Raw genomic sequence first — 27,779 nt, forward strand, 5'->3', positions numbered from 1 at the left:
GCGCGTTCAAATACATTTATTTCGGTTTATATTGAGAACAGTTCACAGGTGTGCAACAGAACTTGCAACTACGGTGGATCCCCCTGTTTTGGAAAGGTGCACTCGAATCTTCGTCAGCGCAAAGAAGATCTTTTAAAGAGGGGTAAGCTTTTACAAAATATTTATTTAGAAACTTATTGAAGGGAACGCCGTGGATGGCACTTAAAACTCCATTCTAAGGAATTTAGCGTCTTTTGCACCCGTGTCTACTCCACACACCGTTAATTATCGTGATACAGTTAAGTGGTGTTTAATTCTAGACCTCTGTGGCTGTAGATTTTTGACCCGACCAACTTCTGCTTATAATTGAACCTCCGCCTTAATTAAGTAGACTGTTATTAACGTTTATACATTTTCTGCGGGGATAAAGGCACTTTTTAAAATCGTTTTAAGACTTTTACTGTCGGCACGCTTTTCATTCTGTTTTTCTTGATACTAAGCCGTAATAAGTTTGCTACTGGGTGTGACCCTGAGTGAACTGTAACCACTTAGCGCAGGGGTCCTCAATCAGGGTCCTGGAGGGCGCAGCGCTGCAGGTTTTCCTTCCAGCTAATTTCCTAATTTAGAAGACGATCCTTGCTGACAGTGAAACTTGGGATTTAACTATTTGGCTTGTTGTTAGTGTTTTCATTCATCCAAGTGAAATTTTAAATGCACTGTAGAGTTTCATTCTGTGAGAACATTATCCACGTGTTTGGTGGACCAGAACTGATTTAAACTTAACGCTCCTTCCAATTCCCTTCTCGTTTATTTTTAAAGATTTCTTTTAACACATTCTTCATGGGGCACAGGTTTAAAATGAAGCCTGTTAGCTGGAGAGCTGCTTGTTTATTGGTTATCAGCATTTTATTATGAAATACTGCCTGGTTTTAAAAAAAAAAAATAAAAAAAAAGGCAACAATTAAAACTTTAAATGCAGCTGCTAAAAACTAAAATAGACAACTAAAGGTTCAAAATTGTAATGGGCAAGATAACTAAAATTAAACCCAATTACTTTGGTAGTAAATAAATGGCTTCTAATTAAGAAATTGTTTGAAGTGAAAACCTGCAGCCCAACCTCAGTCCTGTGGAACCGCCCCCATGCCCCGCCCCTGCAGGTTTTTGTTCCAACCAGATTCTTAATCGGTGACAACACCTGCCAGCACTGATGTCATTTAATTAGCTGGGATTTTTCTTTTATTCTACATTCAGAAAAGCGCAGCAGCATGATTCTATCTCTATCTACATGTATAAGACATTTATAAATATTTCTGCTTTTGCTATAGATTTAAATGCTTCACTCTCTTTTGTTGATTTTCATTATATTTTGCCCTTTCTCTGTGCAGTTTTCCCCCTTTGTATCTTATTAATGACCATTAAAAACGAGCAGAGCAGACACGTTGACAAACAAAAAATAATCAAAGGCTGCAACTACTTTAGCATCAGACCCACTAACTAGTAAATAATGGATTAACTAAACAATCAGAACACCTAGAAAAGTAGAATGAAAATCCAAGATAAAAATATTGTTAAAAAGAAAAAAAAAAAGGCACCTTCCTCATAGAACTGCTTCACGGAGTGTCAGAAGGTGCAGCTCGTATCCGGTCCAAATCCGGTATCAGAATTGCACACAAGCCTTCTTAACAATCTGTGCGCGGTCCTTTTTAATGCCAAAAACAAGAAAATTGACAGCAGAAACACGAAACGCAGTTTATAGCATCCCATGCAGTTCTTGCCTAGCAGTTAAGGACAAACGTCAAAAAGAATCGCAACGCCGTCAGAAGGAAGGACCCACGATCACTGATTTATACTCGCACACATTTAACTGGGACAATGTACCAGTAAGATTTAAGGCCAGTACTAAAAGTGCCAGAGAGCTGGCTGAATCTTGGCTATCAAACGAAAACGCCATTAACAGACATCTGGACATGAACCCAGCATATGCAAACTTAAGAAGAAGAACCTTCCTCATAATAAATGAACCCTTATGACCAACACCCTCCTAACCCCACCTCATTAAATAATTTTACTATCTATTGCCTTTGATTCTTGTAAGTCTAATCCTTATCCTCTGATGATGGTTCCTGGCGGGGGCTGAAAGCTCAGGAATAAAAACTACTTTCATGATCCGTGATTTGTCTTCTCCCTTTTGTGGATCTCCAGCTGCAAATATTTACCCAACTTAGTTTTCTAATTTCTATTTTGTTCCCAAAACACAGAACTTGGGGAAAAACCACATCACTTAATTAGCCCAGGAGGAGTCCAATTAAAAACGGAAGCTGGTTGGAACAAAAACCTGCAGCCACAGTGGAGGCCACAGGAGCGAGGTTGGGGAAGCCCTGCTTGCAGCCATTGAGGACCTTGGATCTACAGGGTGGGCCATTTATATGGATACCCCTTAATAAAATGGGAATGGTTGGTGATATTAACTTCCTGTTTGTGGCACATTAGTATATGTGAGGGGGGAAACTTTTCGAGATGGGTGGTGGCCATTTTGGATCCAACTTTTGTTTTTTCAATAGGAAGAGGGTCATGTGACACATCCAACTTATTGGGAATTTCACAAGAAAAACAATGGAAGGCAATTGTCTATGCTGTGAAGATACGAGATGTGCAGCACCCGAAACTACGGATACTGGAAGCCTGTGCTAGCATTTCTCCCGTGTGTTGCTATCAGTGTGTGAAGAGTGGGAGAAGAGGGTTGCATTGACAATCCAACACAATGGGCAGCACATTGAACATATTTTATAAGTGGTCAGAAACCTGTAAATAACTCATGAAAGAATAAAGTTACATTAAAACCAAGCACACCATTGTTTTTCTTGTGAAATTTCCAATAAGTTTGATGTGTCACATGACCCTCTTCCTATTGAAAAAACAAAAGTTGGATCCAAAATGGCCGACTTCCAAATGGCCACCATGGTCACCACCCATCTTGAAAAGTTTCCCCCCTCACATATACTAATGTGCCACAAACAGGAAGTTAATATCACCAACCATTCCCATTTTATTAAGGTGTATCCATATAAATGGCCCACCCTGTACAATGTAACTAACATTTTTCTTTGATGAATGAAAGTGCTAACAAATCCTAGAGTTAAATCCCAAGTTGCATTATCAGCAAGGGCTGAGTTCTAATTCGGAAACTGGCTGGAATGAAAACCTGTAGCCACTGCGGCCCTCCAGCACCGTTACTGAGGACTCCTGCTCTAGTGGAAGTGGTGGGCATCAGAAAATCTATATGAGAAAGATCTGAGTGAACAAATTATTAAAATGTAATATAATTCCTTTAAAATTGAGCTTTATTACATTAAAAAAAAAAATCATCTATTATAATCAACATAAATTGTATTCTGGTTATAATATGCTGTGAAATTTTAAATGAAGGAAATCCGGCCAAAGAGAGACCCACAAAACCAATCTAGTAATTAAGAAGGCAGGCTCAGTTATGGGGTGCAATAGTGGAGAGGAAAGTGAAGACCAAACTGATAGCCGTTATGAACAATGCTGCATATCCTCCTTTTCATTCAAACCCTTTTCTCAATGAGTGACCTGTTTTTTGCTGCTAATTAACTTCTTTTGAATTCATTTTGTTTGACTTGCTCTTAAAGAGTCGGACCCCCTTAATTGTTTCTTTTTCCTTAATTAGCAGCCAAACAATAATGAGATACAAAATGAGCCAAAACAGGGTCACAGGGGTCTGCTGGAGCCAATCCCAGCCAGCACAGGGTGCAAGGCAGGACACAAACCCCGGGCAGAGTGCCAGCCCACCACCAGGGCTGTGGAGTCGGTAGATAAATGCTCCGACTCCTCAGTTTCTAAATCTTCCGACTCCTCTGTATGTATATACTATGCTAATGTATTTTCTACATCCATTGAAGGAAAGGAAGGCAACATACATGTCATTTCACCACAGAACTACTGGCTAGGAAGCCAACACTCTACTATAATGTCAGATTAAAGACAAACACAATTGACTGGCGGCTGCAGATTGCGGGTGTCCACATGGACGGGCAGATCCAGCTTGCCAAAAATCTCGACCACCGTCCCCATCCGAAGTAATGTGATGCCTCTGTCTGCTGCGGTGGCCGTCTCCTCTGTCAGCCAGCCGGAAGTTTAGTGCGTTGTGTCACTCACCGGCCAAATGATCAGCAGGACGAGCCTCTGCTGGAGACCGGTAGGGAGATCTGCGTTCTCGGCTCCTTCGGCCCCCTTCACTAGCGCATAGCGAAGGGGAGCTGAGAACACACCAGATGATTTTTCAGGCGTTTGACGCGTGATGACTCGTTGAACGGCCGAAAAATCGGCAGTGCATCTGTAAATGTATGGGGGGCTTTAGGCCAGGTTCACAGTTCCCTGTAACAGTGGAACACGACACAATGGAAAGCGGTGCCGCACCTGACCTGTGCATTACATCCCATAAAGTGACGCATACAGTCAATGAAAAGCATGCTTCATGGTTACTTGACATGTTCGTTTTGTGGTAACATTATGCACTGCACGCATTGGGCTTTATTCTTACAGCAGAGACGGAGTTCATGATGACTGTTTGTGAATTGGGACATTTCAACTTACTTTTTTAATTCCCATTTAAATTTAGTAGGAGTCGGAGTCGGTTAATTTTTTGCCGACTCCGACTCCAGGTACCCAAAATTGACTCCGACTCCACAGTCCTGCCCATCACAGGGGGTGCACACACACACACACCAAGCACAATTTAGGATTGCCAATGCACCTAACCTGCATGTCTTTGGACTGTGGGAGGAAACCCACGCAGACACGACATTTATTTCTATAGCACATTTTCATACAAATAGTAGCTGAAAGTGCTTTACATAATGAAGAAAAGAAAAATAAAAGACATAAGAAATTAAAATAAGACAACATTAGTGACATAGAAAGGGAGTAAGGTCCGACGGCCAGGGTGGACAGAAAAAAACCAAAAAAAATAAAATCTGCAGCGGTCCCAGGCCACCGGACCGCCCAGTCCCTTCTGGGCATTCTACCTCCCATCAATGAAACAGTCCTCAACATGCAAACTCCACGCAGGGAGGACCTGGGAAGCGAACCCGGGTCTCCTATCTGTGAGGCAGCAGTGCTACCCACTGTGCCACCCCTCTTCCTAACAAATAAGTTATTAGGTCCTATCCTAAATCCAAAGAGGACTGTTTCATTTATGTTAGGTAGAATGCCCAGAGGGGACTGGATGGTCTCATGGTCTGGTAATCCCTACAGATTTGATTTTTTTCTCCAGCCGTCTGGAGTTTTTTTTGTTTTTTCTGTCCCCCCTGGCCATTGAACCTTACTCTTATTCGATGTTAATTAATGTTGATTTATTTTGTGTCTTTCATTTTTCTATTCTTTAATATGTAAAGCACTTTGAGCTACTGTTTGTATGAAAATGTGCTATAGAAATAAATGTTGTTGTTGTTGTTGTAGGTGCCAGTCTCTGCAATTACATGCAGTATTTATTTTTTGGTATTCACCACAAGTGTGGGTTTTATTTTTCTGAAATAAAAATAGTGGTTTTTTGATGTCATTAGACTTAATAGGCCTGGATGTATCCATATGATCTTTAATATTGCACATCCTTCACTGTTTCTTTTTTTTAAAGCTGGCTTATAATTCTCAAAACAGGTAAAATGACCAATACATATTCTAGAACATTCCTAATCTGGCTGAAGCTTTTCTACATTAAATCCCAGATGTTTTAAACTAAATTAGCATTAGGATCGCATGGTGACGGATGGAAACTTGTTCAGGGCAGACTTTGCCCAAATGTCAGAAGGTTTATCTTCATATGAAGGACCACAGACACGTGGAGTAAGTGACCAGGTATTGTAGAGGACAGGACTTGGGGGACCTTCAAATCTCGACTTGGTTTTTTTTTTTTTTGGCCAGTAGAGGTGAATAGGATCGGCAAGCTTGTTTGGCAAAGAAAAGCCCACTCAGGCACAGGCAACATGTTCAGATGCCTATTGGGCAGTGCCAGGGTTGGCCATTGTGCTGCTTCTGGGACAGGCACTTCATCCAACCAGATTAGCAAGTTAGATGTGAGTAAGGGACACTTGAATTCAAAAGAACAGTTTATTGATAATTTTAAAAAAATGTTATTTTAATGTATTTCATCAGAATAATTTTAACATAATGCTTCTTGTCAGTCAGCTTGGGCCCCATGTAAACTTGCTTGTTAGTTTAAATTTTAATTCTTTTTAATCGCAGCTATTGATGGCAGAAGCTGAACAAGGAGACCTTTTGGTGGTGAAAGAGGAGTGTAGTCAGGATGACCGGATTGAGCAAGAAGACGACGAAGAGGAGATGACCCACGCTGATGTGCTGGACATCTTTGAAGAAGGCCTTGCGAGGCTGGTCCAAGACCCTCTGCTATGTGATCTGCCCATTCAGGTTTGTCAAGTGCATGTGTGTGTGTTTTAGTTGTTACATTTTTATAAGTGATGGATTCAATTTAAATTTGAGATTGGCAATAAATATCTGCAGTGGTGATGGACAGGTGGACAGAAGAGATTAGACAGGAGTCCCCGTGGACTGTGATGTGTGCTGATGACATATGGCACTTTTCCACTGCATAGTACGGCACGACACGGTTCAGTTCAGCTCACTTTTGGGGGGTTTTCCACTGGGAACAGTACCTGGTACCTGGTCCTTTTTTTAGTACCACCTCAGCCGAGGTTCCAAGCGTGCCGAACCGTTACCAAAACGTGACGTGTAAACTGCTAATCACTGATTGGCGGAGAAAATCGTCATTACTGCGTCACTGGCTATTCTTTTCTTTATACACGCGGAAGTTTGTGTCCCGTCTCTCCATCGCTGGACGCAGTTTGTTGCATAAGTGGATGAATGTTTCTTCAGACATTAAAGTTCTCCAGCCACTGAGTGTTTGTTTGTAAAACCGGGAACAATCACATCCCACCACTCTGAAGCACGGTTAAATGTCCAAACAGACGGTCTTTTGCGGCGACTTTTTTGCAAAATGTGGAAGATCTGTAATATACAGAATCAGCATTTTAATGTTACACTGGCAGTTAAGTTCATTTTATGCTTTGCAACAGTGATAAAAGTTAGCTAGCGATGTGCTTTTTTTTTAGATGCTTACCCTTGCATCGCGAGCTAAAGTGTTGTCGTTGTCTGCGTGTTGTTGTAAAAGTTCCACGGTGTCACGGCAGTAGAGGCGGCGCAACTATAACGACACGTGAATAATCCTGCCCACTCTAAAGCGGTACTAAACTGCAGTCGAAACGCAAACCGAGCCGAACTAAGGTGAGCTGTACTGAACTGTGCTGTGCCGTACTATGCAGTGGAAAAGCGCCTATTGTGATCTGTAGTGAGGGTAGGGAGCAGGTCGAGGAGACCCTGGAGAGGTGGAGATCTGCTCTCGAGAGGAGAGGAATGAAGGTCAGTAGGACCACCAGGACAGAATACGTGTGTGTGAATGAGAGGGAGGCCAGTGGAATGGTGAGGATGAGGGGAGCAGAGTTGGTGAGATATCGAGGATCAACAGTACAGAGTGTTGTGATGTGAAATTCTGCATTCAAGTTGATAAATATTTCATATGTCTTGCAATTTAGGCAAAGCAATGTAATACAGTGGAACCTCGGGTCACGAACGTCTCTGAACACGTACAAATCGGGTTACGACCAAAAGTTTGCATCTGTTCACGACCACACACTCGGGTGACAAACAAGCCAGTTTCCCTTCCGGTTCGTACGCGCCGATGGTTTCCGCACGTGTTCGGTCTCTCCCTGTACTGTACATTGTTCTCGGCTCATCACGTAGAGGGACTCTTCCCTCCTCTCAACCCAGCTTCCTCCTGTGGTATAGCGGGTCCACAGCTCCCGTCAAAAAGGCCAGTTTTAATGAATAATCACAGCACTCGCGGCTTAGCGAGACGGTGTGGTGGTGTGTGGCCGAAGCGGTTCCTGAGGAGTTCGTGATGTGAGCGTTTCTCGCCTAAGTGCACAGGTGAGAAGCGGACCGCATCCGTAATCGTTTCCAGGAGCTGCTGATTGCCACGACTACCACGTCCTCTTTATAAATGGAAGCGCGAGTTGGCTAAAGGGAAAAAGAAGAGAACAGGAAAGAACGGGAGAAAGAGAGCGAGTGCGCCTGGGTGTTTGTCTCCGTGTTATTCAATGGTTTTACATTTACAGTACTTTACTATTAAGCTGTGCATTCTATGGTATAACTATTTTTGTGCTTAAAAATCTTTAACGAAAATATATTTACATACAGTTTGTACGATCTGGAACGGATTAATTGTATTTACATACAATCCTATGGGGGAAATTACTTCGGGTCAGGACCAAATCGGGTTGCGACCAGAGTTTAGGAACGAATTACGGTCGTGACCCAAGGCTCCACTGTATTAGTGTTACATTAGTGAGAAGCATTCATGTTTAGGACGGAGTCTCTTTGTGGTTTTGCAACAGGGTTGGCGGGAGTGCCTCAAACAAGTTTGACCAATATTTCTCAGCTAAAGTCTCTGTTATAAAATGTTTGTTATAATATGAAGTTTAATGTCGCTGTCTCTGTGCACAGAGATTCATTCATACAGGCAGACCAAGTATGGTACACAGGGGCTCGGCATTTAGAATTGCCAGCCAAGCATAGGACTAGTTAGCCAAAGACAACTGGAGGATTGTATAGTCAGCCTAAAGACCGCATAGTATACGTCTGTCCTCTGTCCGCACAAAATCTTCTTTCCTTGTTGGGAGAATGAGAACTGCATGGAGGCATTGTGCTATTCCTGTATTTTTTGGAGGTGGGGTTGCGTCCTTTTCCTGTCCTTGTTTGGAGACCAGAGAGAGAGCCTGCATGTGGAGCAACCAGTATATAAGGATGGACCTACTGGCAATACACTTTGAAGCTGTTGGGCGGAAGATTATGTCATCCGTCCGGAAAATCCTTTCAGCGTGGTGACGAAAGATGGCAGACTGCATAGATCGAGATCCACACCTTGATAGAGCCTGTCCTAAGCTTCCTGTCTGTAACCGCGTAAAATTGTCAGTAAAGAAAGCTAAACTATATAATTCTCTCATGATTTTTGTACCGCCGTAATCGCGATGGGAGGGATCTCGCCTTTTATATCATATTTCTATATTTACTTAACATGCCGCAATTTCAAAAGAACACATTACTGGAGAGCTAATGCCTCCAAAGGAAACACTGTCGGTTAACTTCCATAGGTAGGCCAGGCTGCTTAACTGTCAAGCTTTATCTTAACATGTGGTTTGGAGGGCAGGTGTGAAGCTGTTCTATCCTATCCCCCCATTGGTCTGAAGTATGGCTGTCTGGATTGGCTTGTATCAGAAGCCTTTAAGTACCATGACATCCTATTGGCTGTAGGGGTTGGACAGAAAACCTATAAATTTGCTTGATTTACCTCACCCTCTCTCTCTCTTACCAAACTGATGAAAGACCATCACACACACCATGAACTGAAAAGGACAACGTCATGAAGAGCACAGTTTGGCAGCCATTTTGTGACAGGCATGCGGTCTGTTCTGAAGAAAGCCGACCATAAATGATGCCTTGATTAGAGACATTTTAAGTAACTAACAAGTCTGTGTGCCGCCTGAAACTGCACATCCGCATTTATCAGGTGGTATGGTTGCCAATATTCAAATGTACTTTTGTATATTATTTATGAATATTAGCAATAATACATTTAAATTGTAACTTAACTCCTGCTTGTCTAATTTCCTGAGATTATAGATGTAAAAAGGAAGGTGGAGAGAAGGTATATGGTATGATGCCTTATAAACAGCGGTAAGTAGTGCTGGGCGATATGACCAAAATTCTATATCGCGGTATTTTTCAAAATGATACCAGTTTCACGGTATTCGACAGTATTTATTTATTTATTTTTTTCCCCCAATGCATGAGTGCATATTAAGCACATTTTCCACTGCAATTACTGCAGTAGACTGGCTAAGAATAACCTATTCCACTGTCATAAGAATTGTACATTGTAGAAAAAAACATTTTAATGTGCACACAGGTACTAATTCAGGTTTGCATGGCCCCATAAAGTGATGGTTTTCAAGGGGGTGGCACTAATGAAGAGAAGGAATCGCATTGCATGACAGTTTCAGTCAAAATATAGAACCTTTTTATTGAACATCCATCCGTTATCCAACCCACTATATCCTAACTAAAGGGGTCACGGGTTCTGGTGGAGCCAACCCCCAAAACCAGGGCACAAGGCAGGAAATAAGCCCCGGGCAGGGTGCCAGCCCACCGCAGGGCGCACACACACACACACACACACACACACACACACACACACACACACTAGGGACAATTTTTAGGATCGCCAATGCACCTAACCTGCATGTCTTTGGACTGTGGGAGGAAACCTGCAAACTCCACGCAGGGTGGACCTGGGAAGCAAACCCGGGTCTCCTAAGTGTGAGGCAGCAGCGCTACCCACTGTGCCACCATGCCTTTCTTTTTATTGAACAAAATTTGACAGCATATTTTCAACCATCCAAAGAGGTATTAGACTTAGTAAAATATCCAGAGGTGCTTGTCAAAAGTTGTATTGCACTGAACATGTCTTAGAAAAGGAAAAAATAGTAATATATATTATAGTAAGTATAGTATTATTTATAGTAATAATAGTACATAATTTTTGTAAACCAACTCCACTTTCTGTTAATGTTAACAATCTCTGTCCACTGACATGTAAGCTATATGGATTGTAATGGCGTTGGTTATCTCGATCCACCGCTTGCTTTATTTGTCGTAAGCAGTAACTCCAGCAAACACATCCACAAGTGACGTCTGACTCGAGTGTCCTCTCGCTTTTTCAGTTTTACCTGAGGACGTGGAGGGTGCCAACCTTAGTTCCATACATTCACGGTACTCCAAAGCATGTGTGTGGCTAAGGTGGCGCAGCAAATTTCTCGTGATGCCACCTCCGGTGACAAATTTTTAGCTCGACAGCATTTGCAGTCAATATTTGTTTGGTCCACCAAAATATCTCCACACAACAGACGTGACTCCTTTTTTCGGCAGAAGTTGTTCTGTGTCGTCATGTTCCACTTTATCGTCTGCTACAGCTTCAGTTTCGGAGTGTTCTCGGTCCATTTTCACCGCACGATACCTTATGTACTCCGGTGCATGTGTGTTTTTGGTGGTGTAGCAATGAAAAAGGTCCCCCCTTAAACAGTTTCCTGCTGCGCCACGTTCCGAACGTTGTTTAGGCAATTTAAACCGGTATTGGGGTATAAGAAAAATCTCTATCGTAACAAAAATAAAAATATATTTTCGGTATGAAACGGTGTACCGCCCAGCACTAGCGGGAAGTCTGTGAGATTTGAGGCATTCTGACAAAGGCTACATATTAATACAAAAGGGGAAAGTAGAGTAATGGAGAGATCTACCAGGACAAAACATGGTAACGGGGATTGTGGAAGAGCGTGCAGGCAGGCAGGGTGGAGAAGAGTGTCAGGAGTGATTTGTGACAGACGGGTATCGGCAAGAGTGACAGGGAAGGTCTACAGGACGGTAGTGAGACCAGCTGTGGTATATGGGCTGGAGACGGTGGCACAGGAGACAGAGCTGGAGGTGGCAGATGTTAAAGATGTTAAGATTTACATTGAGGGTGACGAGGATGGACAGGATTAGAAATGAGGACCTCCGAAGATCAGCTCAGGTAGGACGGTTGGGAGACAAAGTCAGAGAGGCGAGATGGCGTTGGTTTGGATATGTGCAGAGGAGAGATGCTGGGTATACTGGGAGAAGGGTGCTAAGGATAGAGCTGATCGGCCAGAGGAGAAGAGGAAGGTTTATGGATGTGTTGAGAGAGAGAGGACATGCAGGTGATGGGGGTAACAGAAGATGTAGAGGACAAGAAGAGATGATCTGCTGTGGTGACCCTAACAGGAGCAGCCGAAAGAAGACGATAAGATTGGCAATAAAGAATTTTTTTTTATATGTATAGTGTTATTCACCGGGACGCTTCAGTCAGTCAAATTATTATTTTCAGACTGTGCCTGTAAAAAGTATTCGCCCCCTAGGAAGTTTTAACATTTTCTTATTCTACAGCATTGAATCACAGTGAATATGATTTTGGTTTTTTTGACGCCGATTAGCAGAAAAAGTCTATTTTTGTTCTTTTCCGTACTCCATTGGAATTTTAAAACTATTAATGCAAATGTGAGGAAGTGTGTTCCTTGGCACACGTAGTGGTCCGCGTCCTAGCCAGTGGGTCTGATTCTGTGCTGTGTTTCCCGTGACAGGTTACCTTGGAAGAAATCAACTCCCAGATTGCCTTAGAATATGGACAGGCAATTACAGTCCGAGTCTGCAAAGCTGATGGAGAAGTTATGCGTAAGTGGCACCACAGACGTTACGGCCTCTCTCTTTAACGTGGCGATGTGTAGCAGATCTAAATCTGGGGGGCAGCCACAAAACGCTGACTTTTTTATCTGTTGTATAGGATGATGAATTCTTGCAAAGTAAATTTTTTGTTACTTTGCCACCCAATGAATATGTTGTTGTCCCACTCTTTCTTCTTTTAGCAATTGTAGTGGTGCAGAATGCCACAGTTCTGGACCTGAAGAAGGCAATCCGGCGGTACGTGGAGCTGAAACAGCAGCGGGAGGGAGGCATCCAGTGCATCGGCTGGTAAGGCAGTGGACTGGGGGGTCTCGCACCTCCGATGATGAGGGACAGTGGGGGCGGTGTTGGCCGATTCTTGTTTAGATTTGTTACATTGCAGTTGTATCCACTGAATCCCCCTCAATTCTGTTTCTACAGCACTCCGTTTTTATACAATCTATTTATTTTCTAAATCTACAATTAACTATTAAATTCCGGTAATGGCGCACTGCTCAATAATGTGCAGTGAATCCACTTGACTTGACCATTTCTAGTTTTCCTCCTCTTTCTCTGTCTCTGTTTATCATTCGTTTCCTCAGAGGTTGATGCGCTTGTCCCTTCCTGAGCAGCTCTTCTCTTCTCCACCCTAGCGGCCATCATCTTCTGTTGACATCTTTTCACATTAAAACTGATTTAAGTCAGAGTTTGTGTTGCAATTACTTAGTACGTTTTCCTTAATCTTTCACTTAAGCTGGCACTTTAAGTCTTCAGTCTGCCTCGGGAATGATTTAAGATATGAAGAGGTAGGAGAAGTGATGGCGAAGGTGGTAGGAATGAGAACCGCGCCCGTACACGTGCCCAGTGGCGTAGCGTAGTGGGGGCGGCACTTTTAGGGGGTGGCAAAGAATTGCTGTATATTTTAGTCTTTTAAATTAAAATACCTAAATAAGGGGGTGGCGAAATTTTCCTCCGCCCCGGGCGGCTGACACCCACGCTACGCCCCTGCATGCGCCGCATGGCCGCCTTGCTGCCCGCTGCCACTGAGAGCTGATTCTACAATAAAGTAATGAGGAATAACCCTTGGAGGTCAATCATCACCCTTAAAGCGGATAGTGGAGGTCCCGTAGTATCTGTGTACCAAATTTCAGGCTGATAGTGGAAACGGTTTGTGAGCTACAGGTGATTCAAAAAGCTGGACAGACAAACGGGCAGCCATGGTAGCTAGGGAATCCATTCCCCCTCCCAGTAATCGGGAGCCCGGGAATCCCGGAACATTTCCCATTCCCGGGAATGAAACTGCTGGAATTCCCAGGTGAACGGGAATGGCCAAGCTTGCATATATAGCGTGCAAAAGTCATCAGACAGCAACTTGAAATTGCAATGCGTCAGTCTGTTGCATCCGCGTTATCTGTGCCAAGAAACTTGACATCACAGAATGATGACACGAAACTGGATGCCTCAGTAAAAGCTGAAATGGCGGCGTGTCAGAGCAACGGCAAGTGCGGGCGTTATTTAGAACAAGTGTATGAGTATCTGATGACTGTGCCACCTACTTCACTGGAGACAGAGCGTGCTTTCTCAGTGGCTGGCGTACTCTGCATGAAGGTGCGGCTCACCTGGACGACCGCACGCGCGACACGTTGTGCTTTCTACGCTCTTATTACCGCAACTAACTAGATACATGAACTTCTATGACAGCATGAACTGCTTGTAGTTAAAGTTAGTCTTTTGTTGGTGTCAACATACTGCAGTAGTTATATTAAAAATAAGTGTCGCTCACTCTAAAACCGTTCACATGTGAGATGCCCGTGCACTGTCATTCCTAGGAATGACATAGTGGATTCCCAAATTCCCAGGAATGGATAAACCCGTCCGGGAATGGATTCCCTAATGGTAGCGTACTAAATAAAAAGATAAATGAGCAAGTAATAGACTGAGCTTGAATATAAGGTGTTTTTGGGGACAATTTTCATTATTTCATTAAATATCCCTGCAGCCCTTTAGACTTGCTTATTAATACATGAGGTCTAGAGGCCTTCTGGGAATTTTTCCACCAATTAAGGGCTTGGCATCAGTATGAGGATGTTAAATGTCTTTGGCATCCCATTCAGGATGTGGCTTTAAACCCGACCATCTTGGCTCAGGCCATGACAAACTTTTTACAATTTTATTTTAAATGTCCCGTATGAATATAAAAAAATATTGTAGTTAGTGTTGGGTTACTTTATCATGTATTTGCAAATAGTAAAAAAAAAAAAAATGGCAAGAATATATAGGCCTACATGGAGCAACCGGAAAGTTCAAGCAAATTATAAAAAAAACCCGATCTAAATCCGTTAAGTAACTCTCTCTTGAAAAGCGGACAGACATACGGACAGAATGCACTTGGACCACAAAATGTTTAAAACCGTTTCTTAGCGAGCACCTATGGGACACGGGTAACCTACATTTCCAAATCTGTGGTATTTAATGTGTGTGTATATATATATATATATATATATATATATATATATATATATATATATTATATATATATATATATATATATATATATATATATATATATATATTTATATATATATATATATATTTATATTTATATATATATATATATATATATATATTTATATATATATATATATATATTTATATATATATATATATAGTGTGTGTGTCTCTAATAAGCAAGAAAGGAACGTCGGGACAGACAACATCACAGTGCAATCACCAGGTGAGTTACAGAGTAAATATCCAAAAGCTATACAGTAATCCCTCGTTTATCGCGGTTAATCAGTTTGACTCTACCGCAATAAATGAATTTCTGCGAAGTAGGATTCTTTATTTATAAATCTAATATTTTCACAGTTAGAGCATAGAAAACCTGTTTATGACTTTCTAAATACGTTTTTTAACATTATTGGAGCCGTCCAGACATGAAATAACACCCTTTAGTCAAACGTTTAAACTGTGCTCCATGACAAGACAGAGATGACAGTTCTTTCTCACAATTAAAAGAATGCAAACATATCTTCTCTTCAGGAGCAGAGAATTTCAGAGAGAGAGAGAGAAAAGCAACCAATCAAAAATCAATACGTGCTGTTGGGCTTTTAAGTGTGTGAAGCACCGCACGGGAAGCACATCGTATATCATTGAGGAGTTTTATTTAATACGTAATACGTGCTCTGATTGGGTAGCTTCTCAGCCATCCACCAATAGCGTCCCTTGTATGAAATCAACTGGGCAAACCAACTGAGGAAGCATGTACTTTAAATTAAAAGACCCATTGTCCGCAGAAATCTGTGAACCAGCGAAAAATCTGTGATATATATTTAAATATGCTTACATTTAAAATCCGCGATAGAGTGAAGCCACGAAAGTCGAAGCGCGATATAGCGAGGGATTACTGCACTTCCAGTGATTTAAAAAAAAAAAAAAAATTTCAATGTGTGAACATGATTTGAAAAATTGAGGAAAAATTCTAGTTTAAATTGGAAAAAAGTGTTTATATATCAAGGTTGTGACAAATGTGGCAACACTGTCACGCCATCCACACGTTCTCGACTATTCTAACCAGAATCTGAAAGGGAAGGACATTTTCATTCCACGTATAGCTGCGATTTTCTAAAACTCCATTTCCTATTCAAACGGCTTCAATTTCCGGTATGTCTTGCATTTGCGATGTCCATAAATAAAGCGCAAGGACAGTCGGGTAAAGTTAACTGCCGTTTACCTCAAGGATCTGCGCTTTTCTGATGGCCAGCTGCATGTCTCCTGTTGCAGGACAGAATGAGGAAAGAATTAAGACGTTCTTACTCCTTATGGCAAAACCAAAAAACACTAAATCAGGGGTCACCAACTCGGGTCCTGGGGGACCACCTTGGCTGCTGGTCTTCATTCTAACCCTTAACGAGTGCCCTGTTTTTGCTGCTAATTAACTTCTTTTGAATTCATTTGAATTGACTTGTTTTTGAAGACTCGGACGCCTCAATTGTTTGTTTTTTTTCCTTAATTAGCAGCCAAACAATAAAAGAGAGAATGAAAACCTGCAGCCAAAACAACTGGAGTCCATCATTCAATATCAGGAAATAAAGAAAGTTGACGGTCTCTTGGAATATCGATCTGCTCAGGTCCCTATAACATTTTAACAGCTCTTGGAAAGAGAAAAGCAGCAATTTCAGAAAATTGGCAACAAGCCATGAAATTAAAGGACAAGTTTAATGAGCAGCGAGATTTGGGACCTCATTAAGTAGCTGGTTGGAGTTTGAGGCCCTGACTTAGTTGGTCTTCTGTTGGCTCCCTCACTTCACATTTCATTTCTTTTCTTTTAATATGTTGTATTTACATTTAACCATGAATGCTTGGCAACTCGGGCTTGAGGCTTCTATTGTGCTGCCCCATTGTCGCATTTCATTTCTGTTTGGGTGCCATTTGAGGAAAGAAATGAAGCAATTCAGAGGAACGATGGAGAAATTCAGGGAAACATTTCTTAAAAACCAAGTCAATTGAAATGAATTCTCAAAAAGTCAATTAGCAAGACAAACTGGGCACGTGGTGTGTGTGTGTGTGTATTAATATATATATTAAAAAAAAGGGTTAGAATGAAAACCTGCACCACGGTGGTCCTCCGAGAGTGGACTTGGTGACCCCCTGCTCTAAATGATTTGTTAAATTATTCATTAATAATGTCAGTTTGACTTTTAAAGAATCATTTTTAATAATATATGGAAACTGTGTCACTTTTGCACAACCCGAGCGACAGCCAGGTATCCCCGCTTGTGTTCCCTAAGTAGCGTTTTTGTTTGGTTTTTTTCCCCCCCCCCCTAAACTTTGGAGCTCCTAGAAAGCGAGTGCAGCTTTTCTGAATCTCCTCCTCATTCGCGCAGCAGCCCTCTTTTAACTGAACAGCCTGAGCGTCTCGAGCTTTGGCTCCCCATTCAGGTCACTCTGTGGAAAGAAAGCAGGTTTTTAGATGTGAATGTACCAGCTTTTATTTTACAGGCATTGCCTAGCTTTCCTTTTTATGAGACACGCTTTATTTGATGTAGTTGTGTTCGTAATTTTTATGATTTGAATTTAAACAAATGTTCATACCGGGGTTGCAATGATTCCAGTAAACGGTAGTAGTAGCCGCCACACCCATCATTTGCACTTTATGGTGTCCTTTGTGGCATCAAATTGTATTTCTTGCATTTACAATCTAGTGAATGAAGTGTGACTGGAGGGCATGCCTTAAAACCCCCCTAACACCAGTGCATAGGCACAATCCCAGCTTCAAGTGGCCATTTATTTTTAGGAAAACGCCTTGCACCGACTTCTTCCAATGCACAATCAACAATGCAATCCCTTTTTCTGTTGTTCTTCCTCCTCTCCCGGCTGCGACTCCAGGAGTGAGATGAGATGGCTCCTTTTATGCTGGACCCGGGAGTACCTTCAATACCAGAACATTGTAACTTCAGCGCAGCCCTGTGGGCATCCAAACTATGAGCCCATTCACCAGTCATATTGGGGGGGGAACAACTGTACTTGGCAGGCAATCTGCCTCTGTTATCCCATTTATATCTTTGTCTCAACTGGGAAAGGGCATAGGAGTCCTCCTGGTCGGGATGTTCATCCATAATGGCCTCCTAGCTGGGTAATGGACCATTCTCCTTCCCAGCTGCCATGCCAGTCCACGGTTGTCTCATTAAAATCTTAGGGTTTTATATATATAATGGATGGAGTCCTTTCCTTTTGAAATATCATCTATTACATTTCACTTTCCAGTGACCATAATGGTTTTTGGTCTCGTTTGGGAATCTTGGCTAGAGCATTTTTTAAATGAGGGCGTGAATTTTTAAAAGAACTTAAACCAGCATAGTACCACTGTGGGGCTCATTCAGATGCTTGTCTCCTCGTCGCTGACTTGACAGGAAATGTGACCATTAATGGCGTCACTTAAATGTGGCTAGAATCCCCAACCCATCCCCACCCATCGGGCCAGTCACACAAGGAGTTCCTCAGGGCTCTGTCCTTGGCCCTCTTCTCTTCTGTATTTATATGCTCCCCCTTGGCCATATTATTCGTAGCTATGGACTGGGCTATCATTTTTATGCAGATGATACTCAACTCTACTTCAATGTTAAAAGTGGAACTTCCTCAGAGCTTTCTCAGCTCACAACCTGCCTTAGTGAAATTAAAACCTGGATGGAGCAGAACTCTTTGAAATTAAACTGCAACAAAACTGAACTCCTGCAAATTGGGACTAAAATGCAGCTTAATAAAATGAGCTCCTTCCCAGTCCATCTTGGTGGTGATCTCATCAGACCTGCCTCTACTGCAAAGAATCTTGGTGTCATTTTTGATTCCTCCCTTTCTTACTCCACTCACATAAATCACATTAAGAAACTTTCCTACTTTCACCTCCGTAACATATCTCGTGTTCGCTCCTTCCTTTCCTTTTCTAATGCTGAGAAACTTGTCCATGCTTTTATCACATCCCGCATAGATTATTGTAACTCGCTGCTGGCAGGTGCCCCTTCTAATCTTATATCACAGCTCCAGCTTATTCAAAACTCAGCTGCAAGAGTTCTTACTCGAACCAGCAGCAGCGGCACATCACACCCATCCTGCTCCGTCTTCACTGGCTCCCTGTGTCTTACAGAATCGAATATAAAATCCTACTAATAACCTACAAAGCCTTAAATAACCTCGCCAAACTACATCAGTGACCTTCTCCATCACTATGTGCCTGCCCGTCCACTAAGGTCCTCTGATTCTGGCAATCTTGTTGTGCCCCACACTAATCTTCACTCCATGGGTGACAGGGCCTTCAGCTGTATAGCGCCCAGACTCTGGAATGACCTACCGAAATTAATCAGGTCAGCTGACTCCATGAATTCTTTTAAAAAACAACTTAAAACTCATCTGTTCAGGAAGGCTTTTAGCTCTATTTGACTTCATTCCCTTCTCTCAGTTTACCTCTCTGTCAAGATGCTCATGTAACCTGTGTGTGTGTGTGTGTGTGCAGACCATCAATTCTGTTGTCTGTTAGGCTTTCTCTGAGTTTACTGTCTTAATCTTCTTATTTATTAATTTGCTTTGTACTATGCTATATACTGTATACCCTGCCGTTCTTTCTTATGTTCTGTAAGTGCCTTGAGCATGGGAAAGGCGCTATATAAATAAAATGTATTATTATCTCACGCGTGTGTTTCTGAACTTTCAAGAAATGGAGATCATCCTGGAACTCGGTTAAGGCCCTGCTGACATCACTCATGCTTTTGTTTTTTGTTTGTTTGCATATTTTGCAGGAAGTACGTGTGGCGGACTTTTCATCTTGTTTTCCAGGGAGAGAAGCTTGAAGATGACAAGATGAAACTGAAAGAGTAAGTAATTATTCACTCGTGTATTCAGCAGTTTACAGAAGAGGAGAAGACCGTTCAATAAACGGGCGGCTTAGGCCAAAAGAAGGTGCCTGAGATCAAGGCTGAAAATCATTGTGTGTGCGCCACAAACGTTGTGGTATCTCTTTACAATAAACAAAAAAAAGTAAACATTTTATTGTTGTAATTGCTGAAAATTGAAATATACTTTTGACTCGGAGATGAAGTTTGACATACACTCCCCTAAAGGATTATTAGGACCACCATACTAATACGGTGTTTGACCCCCTTTCGCCTTCAGAACTGCCTTAATTCTACGTGGCATTGATTCAACAAGGTGCTGAAATCATTCTTTACAAATGTTGGCCCATATCGATAGGATAGCATCTTGCAGTTGATGGAGATTTGTGGGATGCACATCCAGGGCACGAAGCTCCCGTTCCACCACATCCCAAAGATGCTCTATTGGGTTGAGATCTGGTGACTGGAGGCCATTTTAGTACAGTGAACTCATTGGCATGTTCAAGAAACCAATTTGAAATGATTCGAGCTTTGTGACATGGTGCATTATCCTGCTGGAAGTAGCCATCAGAGGATGGGTACATGGTGGTCATGAAGGGATGGACATGGTCAGAAACAATGCTCAGGTAGCCCGTGGCATTTAAACGATGCCCAATTGGCACTAAGGGGCCTAAAGTGTGCCAAGAAAACATCCCCACACCATTACACCACCACCACCAGCCTGCACAGTGGTAACAAGGCATGATGGATCCATGTTCTCATTCTGTTTACGCCAAATTCTGACTCTACCATTTGAATGTCTCAACAGAAATCGAGACTCATCAGACCAGGCCACATTTTTCCAGTCTTCAGCTGTCCAATTTTGGTGAGCTCGTGCAAATTGTAGCCTCTTTTTCCTATTTGTAGTGGAGATGAGTGGTACCCGGTGGGGTCTTCTGCTGTTGTAGCCCATCTGTCTCAAGGTTGTGCGTGTTGTGGCTTCACAAATGCTTTGCTGCATACCTCGGTTGTAACGAGTGGTTATTTCAGTCAAAGTCGCTCTTCTATCAGCTTGAATCAGTCGGCCCATTCATTCTCCTCTGACCTCTAGCATCAACAAGGTATTTTCGCCCACAGGACTGCCGCATACTGGATGTTTTTCCCTTTTCACACCATTCTTTGTAAACCCTAGAAATGGTTGTGCGTGAAAATCCCAGTAACTGAGCAGATTGTGAAATACTCAGACCGGCCCGTCTGGCACCAACAAGCATGCCACGCTCAAAATTGCTTAAATCACCTTTCTTTCCCATTCTGACATTCAGTTTGGAGTTCAGGAGATTGTCTTGACCAGGACCACACCCCTAAATGCATTGAAGCAACTGCCATGTGATTGGTTGATTAGATAATTGCATTAATGAGAAACTGAACAGGTGTTCCTAATAATCCTTTAGGCGAGTGTACAGTGATACCTCATGTGGAACATGACCTGGGCACAGACAGACCCCCTGGCGGTGACCACGGGCCCCTACAGGGTTGAGCTTCAAAGCCCTGTACCTGTGGCCACCAAAGGCACCAGGGTGGTCGCCCCCAAATAGTCTGAGGGAGGCGTAAGCCCTCCTCCGGTCCTCCAAGGCGTCCCAGCCATCTGCGACACTCGGTATATGTCCTTAATCCGTTCCAGATCCTTGGACTTGTACCAAACGGGACGTATACCAAATGAATTTTTCCCATAAGAATTAAAGGGAAAATGATTAATCTGTTCCCAGGCAAAAATAAAAAAATCCTACAGTTATTGGCATATTATACATTGATGGGGTTGTATAAAATAATTTAAACACTGCTTAATACTAAACTACATAAATACAAAAGCAATTAGATGACATAAATGAAAATTTAACTTCACTTTACTTTTTTAATAACGTCTTTTGTTTTTCACAATCGTTCTCGGCATACGGTAGGCAGCACCCAAGTCCCGGGTACGCATGCCATTCAAATTTACACAAAATAACACAATCGCGTGAAAGTTCACAGAGAGTTGTAGCGTATACTGACACTCGTGGCTCTGTCTTGAGAGAGCTAAACAAAGGGTAGCGCACGGTGTTCTAGCACACAAGTCGTATTGCAAGCAAAATGTTTCGCGTCCAAACGGGACGTAGGCCACGTTGGAGTTATTCCAAAGAGGACGTATATCAAGGTACCACTGTACTCTTCAACATGGCTGTTCAAGTCCCTACACCTCATTAAGAAGGCAGATTACCGGCCACTGTTCAGTGTTTTACATTATGGTAGACTCCCGAGCAGAGACGTTGGCCTTTTCCAGTGAGCTCTTCCTGCCTTTAGCTGCTACTTATGGGTTTGTTTTTCACTTTTTATTGTTTTTTTTTTTAGCATTGTGCCCTTGCAGGCACCTTCTAGAAAGAGTAGCCACAGCACAAAATCATCTGTTTATCCACAGTTAGACAAAATGTGGACTAATGAATATCCACATTTGTCAAAATTACTTTGTAACCCTTTCCAGCTTTATGCAATTCAGTAATTCTTGATCATAAATCTGCTTCTTGTGAACTGCGGACTCAGAATGTTCGAGTCTTTTTTTTCTATTTTATAGGTCAACATAGCTCTAAGCCACGCCTCCCCTCTCATTTCATTGGTTGGACTCCAATTTTGCTCCCTCCAGAGTCTTTTGAAGTCATTAGCTAAGGGGTTTACATACTATGAATATCTGAATGATGTGTTCAATATTTACTAGAACATTCAATAATTTGTGTTATTAGTTAAAACATATTGTGTCAGTCGGTCAGTCGGTCATTATCCAACCTGCTATATCCTAACACAGGGTCACGGGGTCTGCTGGAGCCAATCCCAGCCAGCACAAAGCAGGAACAAACCCAGTATTGTGGTCTTCATTTTTGTCATTTTAGATGAAGACCATATTTTTAAGGCAAATCTGTACGTGAATGTGATTAATTCCAACGAGTTGACATACTTTTTCTTTTTAGGTGTATGAGGTCAATACTGTCAAGTACAGAAAAATACTTTCTTACATGTAATAAGGAACTTGCAACACTTGCGTTACTACAGTGCAAATATTTTATGCTAATTTAGCATTATCTCTCTATTATTATTATTATTATTATTAAAAAAAAAAAAGTGATTTTCTCAGACAGACACTTTCACATCCCACGAGACGAGACTTTGTGCCAAGAGATTTAACCAGGTTTGGGGCCGGAAATAAAAGACAAAGAGTAGATGACAAAGTAGAACGTCGTAAAGAATTAAAAAAAAAAAAAAAACTTTGGTGCGATGCACGTGCAGAGCAGGTTAGAGATCATGGAAGTGCAAAAATTCAAAAGTCTTTAAAAAAAAAAAATGGTAGTAACGATCGCATTAGCGCAAACAAAAGGAAATTACTTGGTGAAATAACGGAACAGAATAAAGAAATCAAATACACTGCTCAAAAGAATTAAAGGAACACTTTTTAATCAGAGTATAGCATAAAGTCAATGAAACTTCTGGGATGTTAATCTGGTCAGTTAAGTAGCAGAGGGGTTGTTAATCAGTTTCAGCTGCTGTGGTGTTAATGAAATTAACAACAGATGCACTAGAGGGGCAACAATGAGATGACCCCCAAAACAGGAATGGTTTAACAGGTGGAGGCCACTGACATTTTTCCCTCCTCATCTTTTCTGACTGTTTCTTCACTAGTTTTGCATTTGGCTACAGTCAGTGTCACTACTGGTAGCATGAGGCGATACCTGGACCCTACAGAGGTTGCACAGGTAGTCCAACTTCTCCAGGATGGCACATCAATGTGTGTCATTGCCAGAAGGTTTGCTGTGTCTCCTGCACAGTCTCAAGGGCATGGAGGAGATTCTAGGAGACAAGCAGTTACTCTAGGAGAGCTGGAGAGGGCCATAGAAGGTCCATAACCCATCAGCAGGACCAGTATCTGCTCCTTTGGGCAAGGAGGAACAGGATGAGCACTGCCAGAGCCCTACAAAATGACCTCCAGCAGGCCACTGGTGTGAATGTCTCTGACCAAACAACCAGAAAGACTTCATGAGGGTGACCCAAGGGCCCCATGTCCTCTAATGGGCCCTGAGCTCACTGCCCAGCAGCATGCAGCTCGATTGGCATTCGCCATAGAATACCAGAATTGGCAGATGCACCACTGGTGCCCTGTGCTTTACAGATGAGAGCAGGTTCACCCTGAGCACGTGACAGAAGTGAAAGGGTCTGGAGAAGCCATGGAGAACATTATGCTGCCTGTAACATCATTCAGCATGAGCAGTTTGGTGGTGGGTTAATGATTGTCTGGGGAGGCATATCCATGGAGGGTCACACAGACCGCTACAGGCTTGACAAAGGCACCTTGGCTGCCATTAGGTATCAGGATGAAATCCTTGGACCCATTGTCAGACCCTATGCTGGTACAGTGGCTCCTGGTGCACGACAATTCCTGGCCTCATGTGGTGAGAGTATGCAGGCAGTTCCTGGAGGATGAAGGAATTGATACCATTGACTGGCCACCACACTTTCCTGACCTAAATCCAATAGAACACCTCTGGGACATTATGTTTTGGTCCATCCAATGCCACCAGGTTGCACCTCAGACTGTCCAGGAGCTCAGTGATGCCCTGGTCCAGATCTGGGAGGAGATCCCCCACAACACCATCTGTCATCTCATTAGAAGCATGCACCGATATTGTCAGGCATGTATACAAGAACACAGGGGCCATACAAAGTGCTGCGTACAATTTTGAGTTGCTGCAATTAAATTTTGGCAAAATGGACTAGCCTGCCACATAATTTTTTCACTCTGATTTTGGGGCGTCTTTGAATTCAGGGCTCTGTAGGTTGATCATTTTCATTTCCATCAAACGATGTGGCATCCTTTCGTTCCTAACACATTACCCAGTCTATATCAGTATAGATATCCAGGAGGATTTCTTTTTCCCATTGAGATCTCATGTGTTTTCAAAGTGTTCCTTTAATTTTTTTGAGCAGTTTATATTGTTTGGACTTGAACTTTAAGTCGTAGACTATTAGATCGTCTAATTCGTGTCGCCATCAGGCAGAAGTCGTGTTTCCATCCAATGAAGAGGCGTATCCGCGAGAATGAAAAGATTTGTTGTTTGGTGAAAGTGAAATCCTGCGAGAGAAAATTTCAAGCTCCGCAAGAGAAGAGCTTGTGAAAAGAGATTTGGGAAAAGTCTCGCCCACATGACCACGCACACGGGACAATCCTTTCTCATTTGTGTGAATGCTGTTGTCGGACACATTTCTTGTAGAGAGAAGGAAACGATATTCACTCACGGACAGTTATACGTTGTGTCGTCACGATGTCCTTCCAAACAATGTGATAATGACAAAAGGGTAACCGCGAAAAGAGAACGAATATACAGACATAGGTGATGTAACAGAAGGATGTAGATATTGTTTGGATTTAAACTTTAAGTCGTAGACTTGTAGATCGTCTAATTCGTGTTGCCATCAGGGAGAAGTCGTGTTTCTTCCCAGTGAAGAGGCGTATCCGCGAGAATTCAAAGTTTTGTTGTTTTGGTGAAAGTGAAATCCACACACGTGAGCGGCAGAGACGCGAAGTTGCTGGCGCGTATTGCAGGCGGGTTGGCGAGCGAAGCCCCCTAGTTTTAATAATGAAAAAAATGATCGTTCTTATTCAGCAGAAAAACGCCAACGCAGCTCCTTCTTACCAACGACAATACGCCGTCATAGTGCCTCAGTGGGACTGGGGACTGCTCTTTACCTTTAGTTAGGTCAGATAAATTTCTTTTATTTGATTTTTCTCTCCTTTTCGTTATTCTGGTGTTTGTTTGTTTGAGAGAGGGATGATGGGGGCGTATTTTTAATATTTACTTATCAAGCCTGCTGTTTAAAGGCCAAATTCCCCACTGGGGAGAAATAAAATGCTATCCATCTGTTTGTCATAAGTTGTATTTGTGCACGGATTTGAATATATTTTGCTGTGGTTTACGAATGTCTAATAATTAACTCTACACATACAGTAACTTTCTTTTGTGAAATTTCATATTGTGAAGCCTGAATTGCATTGTGAGCAAAGTGTTTTGCCTAATGGTCAAATATTTAGGCTGATAAGACTGAAAACCCATCCATCCATTATCCAGCCTGCTGTATCCTAACTACAGGGTCACAGGGGTCTGCTGGAGCCAATCCCAGCCAACACAGGGCACAAGGCAGGAAACAAACCCCGGGCAGGGCGCCAGCCCACCGCAGGGCACACACACTGGGGACAATTTTAGGATCCCCAATGCACCTAACCTGCATGTCTGTGGCCTGTGGGAGGAAACCAAAGCAGACTCGGGGAGAACATGCAAACTCCACACAGACAGGGAGGACCCGGGAAGCGAACCCACAGGTCTCCTAACTGCGAGGCAGCAGCGCTACCCACTGTGCCACCGTGCCACCCTTGAAAACACATTAGGTGTGTAACTTGTTTTTTTTTTTGAACAATAATAAGCTCAGTCTCTAAAATATTTTCCACAGCTATGGGATCAAAAATCGAGATGAAATTACTTTTCTGAAAAAGCTGAGGAAAAAGTGAACATTGGTGAGTTTTCTTCTTGTATTATTCCCTCCTCCACACCTCTCGGAGCAGGTTGTGTGTCTAGTAGTCCTGCATCTTTAACTTTATGACGTCCTGTTTGTTTTAGCAAATCTCTGTTCCTGTTTTTTTATTTTTTTTTCCATGTTATCTCTTGTCCTTTTATAATTCTCTCTTACTCTTCAACTCCCCAGATTGTTGCCTCAATCCTCTCTACTGCAGTGGACTCCATGACCCCTGATGACTGTTGTGTTTGTAATCATGGAGACCTTTATCTGCTGCTCGGTGCATTTGGGATGGAAAGTCAGTGACACCTCCTTGCAGACCCTAACTTTTTAAGACCTTGATCTTCTTGGGGAAATAATTCCAAACATTTCACATTTGCAGATGGTCCATTATTCAAAAAGAAATGTGCACCCTTGTGTGAGTTCGGAGGGCCTTTCAATTCCCAAACTGTGGTTGACATCTGGCCATTCAGCACATCAGCCTTGTATTGCCTTGATGTGACTGAGCAGACCACCGTACAGCCTTAGACTTTGCATTCCCTAGTCAAGTAGCGAGCGATCAGTCTGGCATCTTCCTGTCCGAGTTGTGGACTTCCACTCCACCGTTCGGTGATTATCAGGACTCTGATGTCACTTCCATTGATGTAACCAACAATCCTCTCTGAACTTGGACACCCTTCCACGCTGAGGAGCTGCTGTTCATAGTTCTCGGTTTTAGGAACCTTTTTTTTTTTTCAATAAACATTTTGCATTTCAGAAATTTGGTTTGGTTGCCCCAAGGATGCAGCCAATTGAAAGAGGAGGAAATTGAAACATGGCAGTGTGAATTGTGTTGCTCTGCAGGGTTGGTGTTGCCGGCCGTAGAGTCCTGTTTTTTTTTTCCAGTGCCGTCTGTTTTGTCTTCCCGTTCAGTTCGATTTCCTGTGGATTCTTGTTTTTTGTGTCCTGGATTATCTCCTGTTCATGTGTATGGACTGTCTGTTTGGATTCGGTGTCGACCTTCGAAGAAAGGCGCGCTCCACCATTCATCATCTTCAGGAAATACCGATGGGACTGTCTTTCCATTCACGTACAGCGAGCTGGTCTCTGGATTATTGCCCTCCATCATTTGCCGCATCGGTTGCTGATTTCGTGGACTTCATTGTGCGTCGTGTTTGTTAGTTATTTGTTATTGTTGAGTTTGTGCTTATTGTATATTGTAAAGGGAACTGGGGTGGGATTGTTTAGTTTGCCTCGTTATACAGGTAGTCCCCAGGTTACGGACAACCGACCTATGACTTACGAACGGGGCCACAGCTGTGATGCATGCGCCTCTGTAACTTCTGCTCTGTCATCTTTGGCCTGGGGGCGCTGCGAGCGGTGGCGATTTCGCTGCTCGCACAGTGTAGTGTCCTTCGGGCCGCTCCCGGCAGCAAGCGGTGACCCGTGGTTCTTAGTCACCGGGGCCACAGCTATCGCTCGTGTGCA

General features: G+C 42.7%; 1 protein-coding gene across 1 annotated transcript; it reads left to right on the plus strand.

Annotated features, from left to right (window-relative positions):
• Positions 1 to 12: 12 nt before the first annotated feature.
• Positions 13 to 27,175, plus strand: snrnp25 (small nuclear ribonucleoprotein 25). Its single transcript, XM_039774531.1, has 7 exons — positions 13 to 142; positions 6,241 to 6,423; positions 12,282 to 12,372; positions 12,564 to 12,669; positions 19,653 to 19,727; positions 26,250 to 26,313; positions 26,502 to 27,175. Exons 2-6 carry the CDS (start codon positions 6,247 to 6,249, stop codon positions 26,305 to 26,307), a joined length of 507 nt encoding a protein of 168 aa, XP_039630465.1. The 5' UTR covers positions 13 to 142; positions 6,241 to 6,246; the 3' UTR covers positions 26,308 to 26,313; positions 26,502 to 27,175.
• The last annotated feature ends 604 nt before the right edge of the window (positions 27,176 to 27,779 follow it).

This window comes from Polypterus senegalus, chromosome 13, assembly GCF_016835505.1.
Source record: "Polypterus senegalus isolate Bchr_013 chromosome 13, ASM1683550v1, whole genome shotgun sequence".
In the NCBI taxonomy this organism is placed as follows: domain Eukaryota; kingdom Metazoa; phylum Chordata; class Cladistia; order Polypteriformes; family Polypteridae; genus Polypterus; species Polypterus senegalus.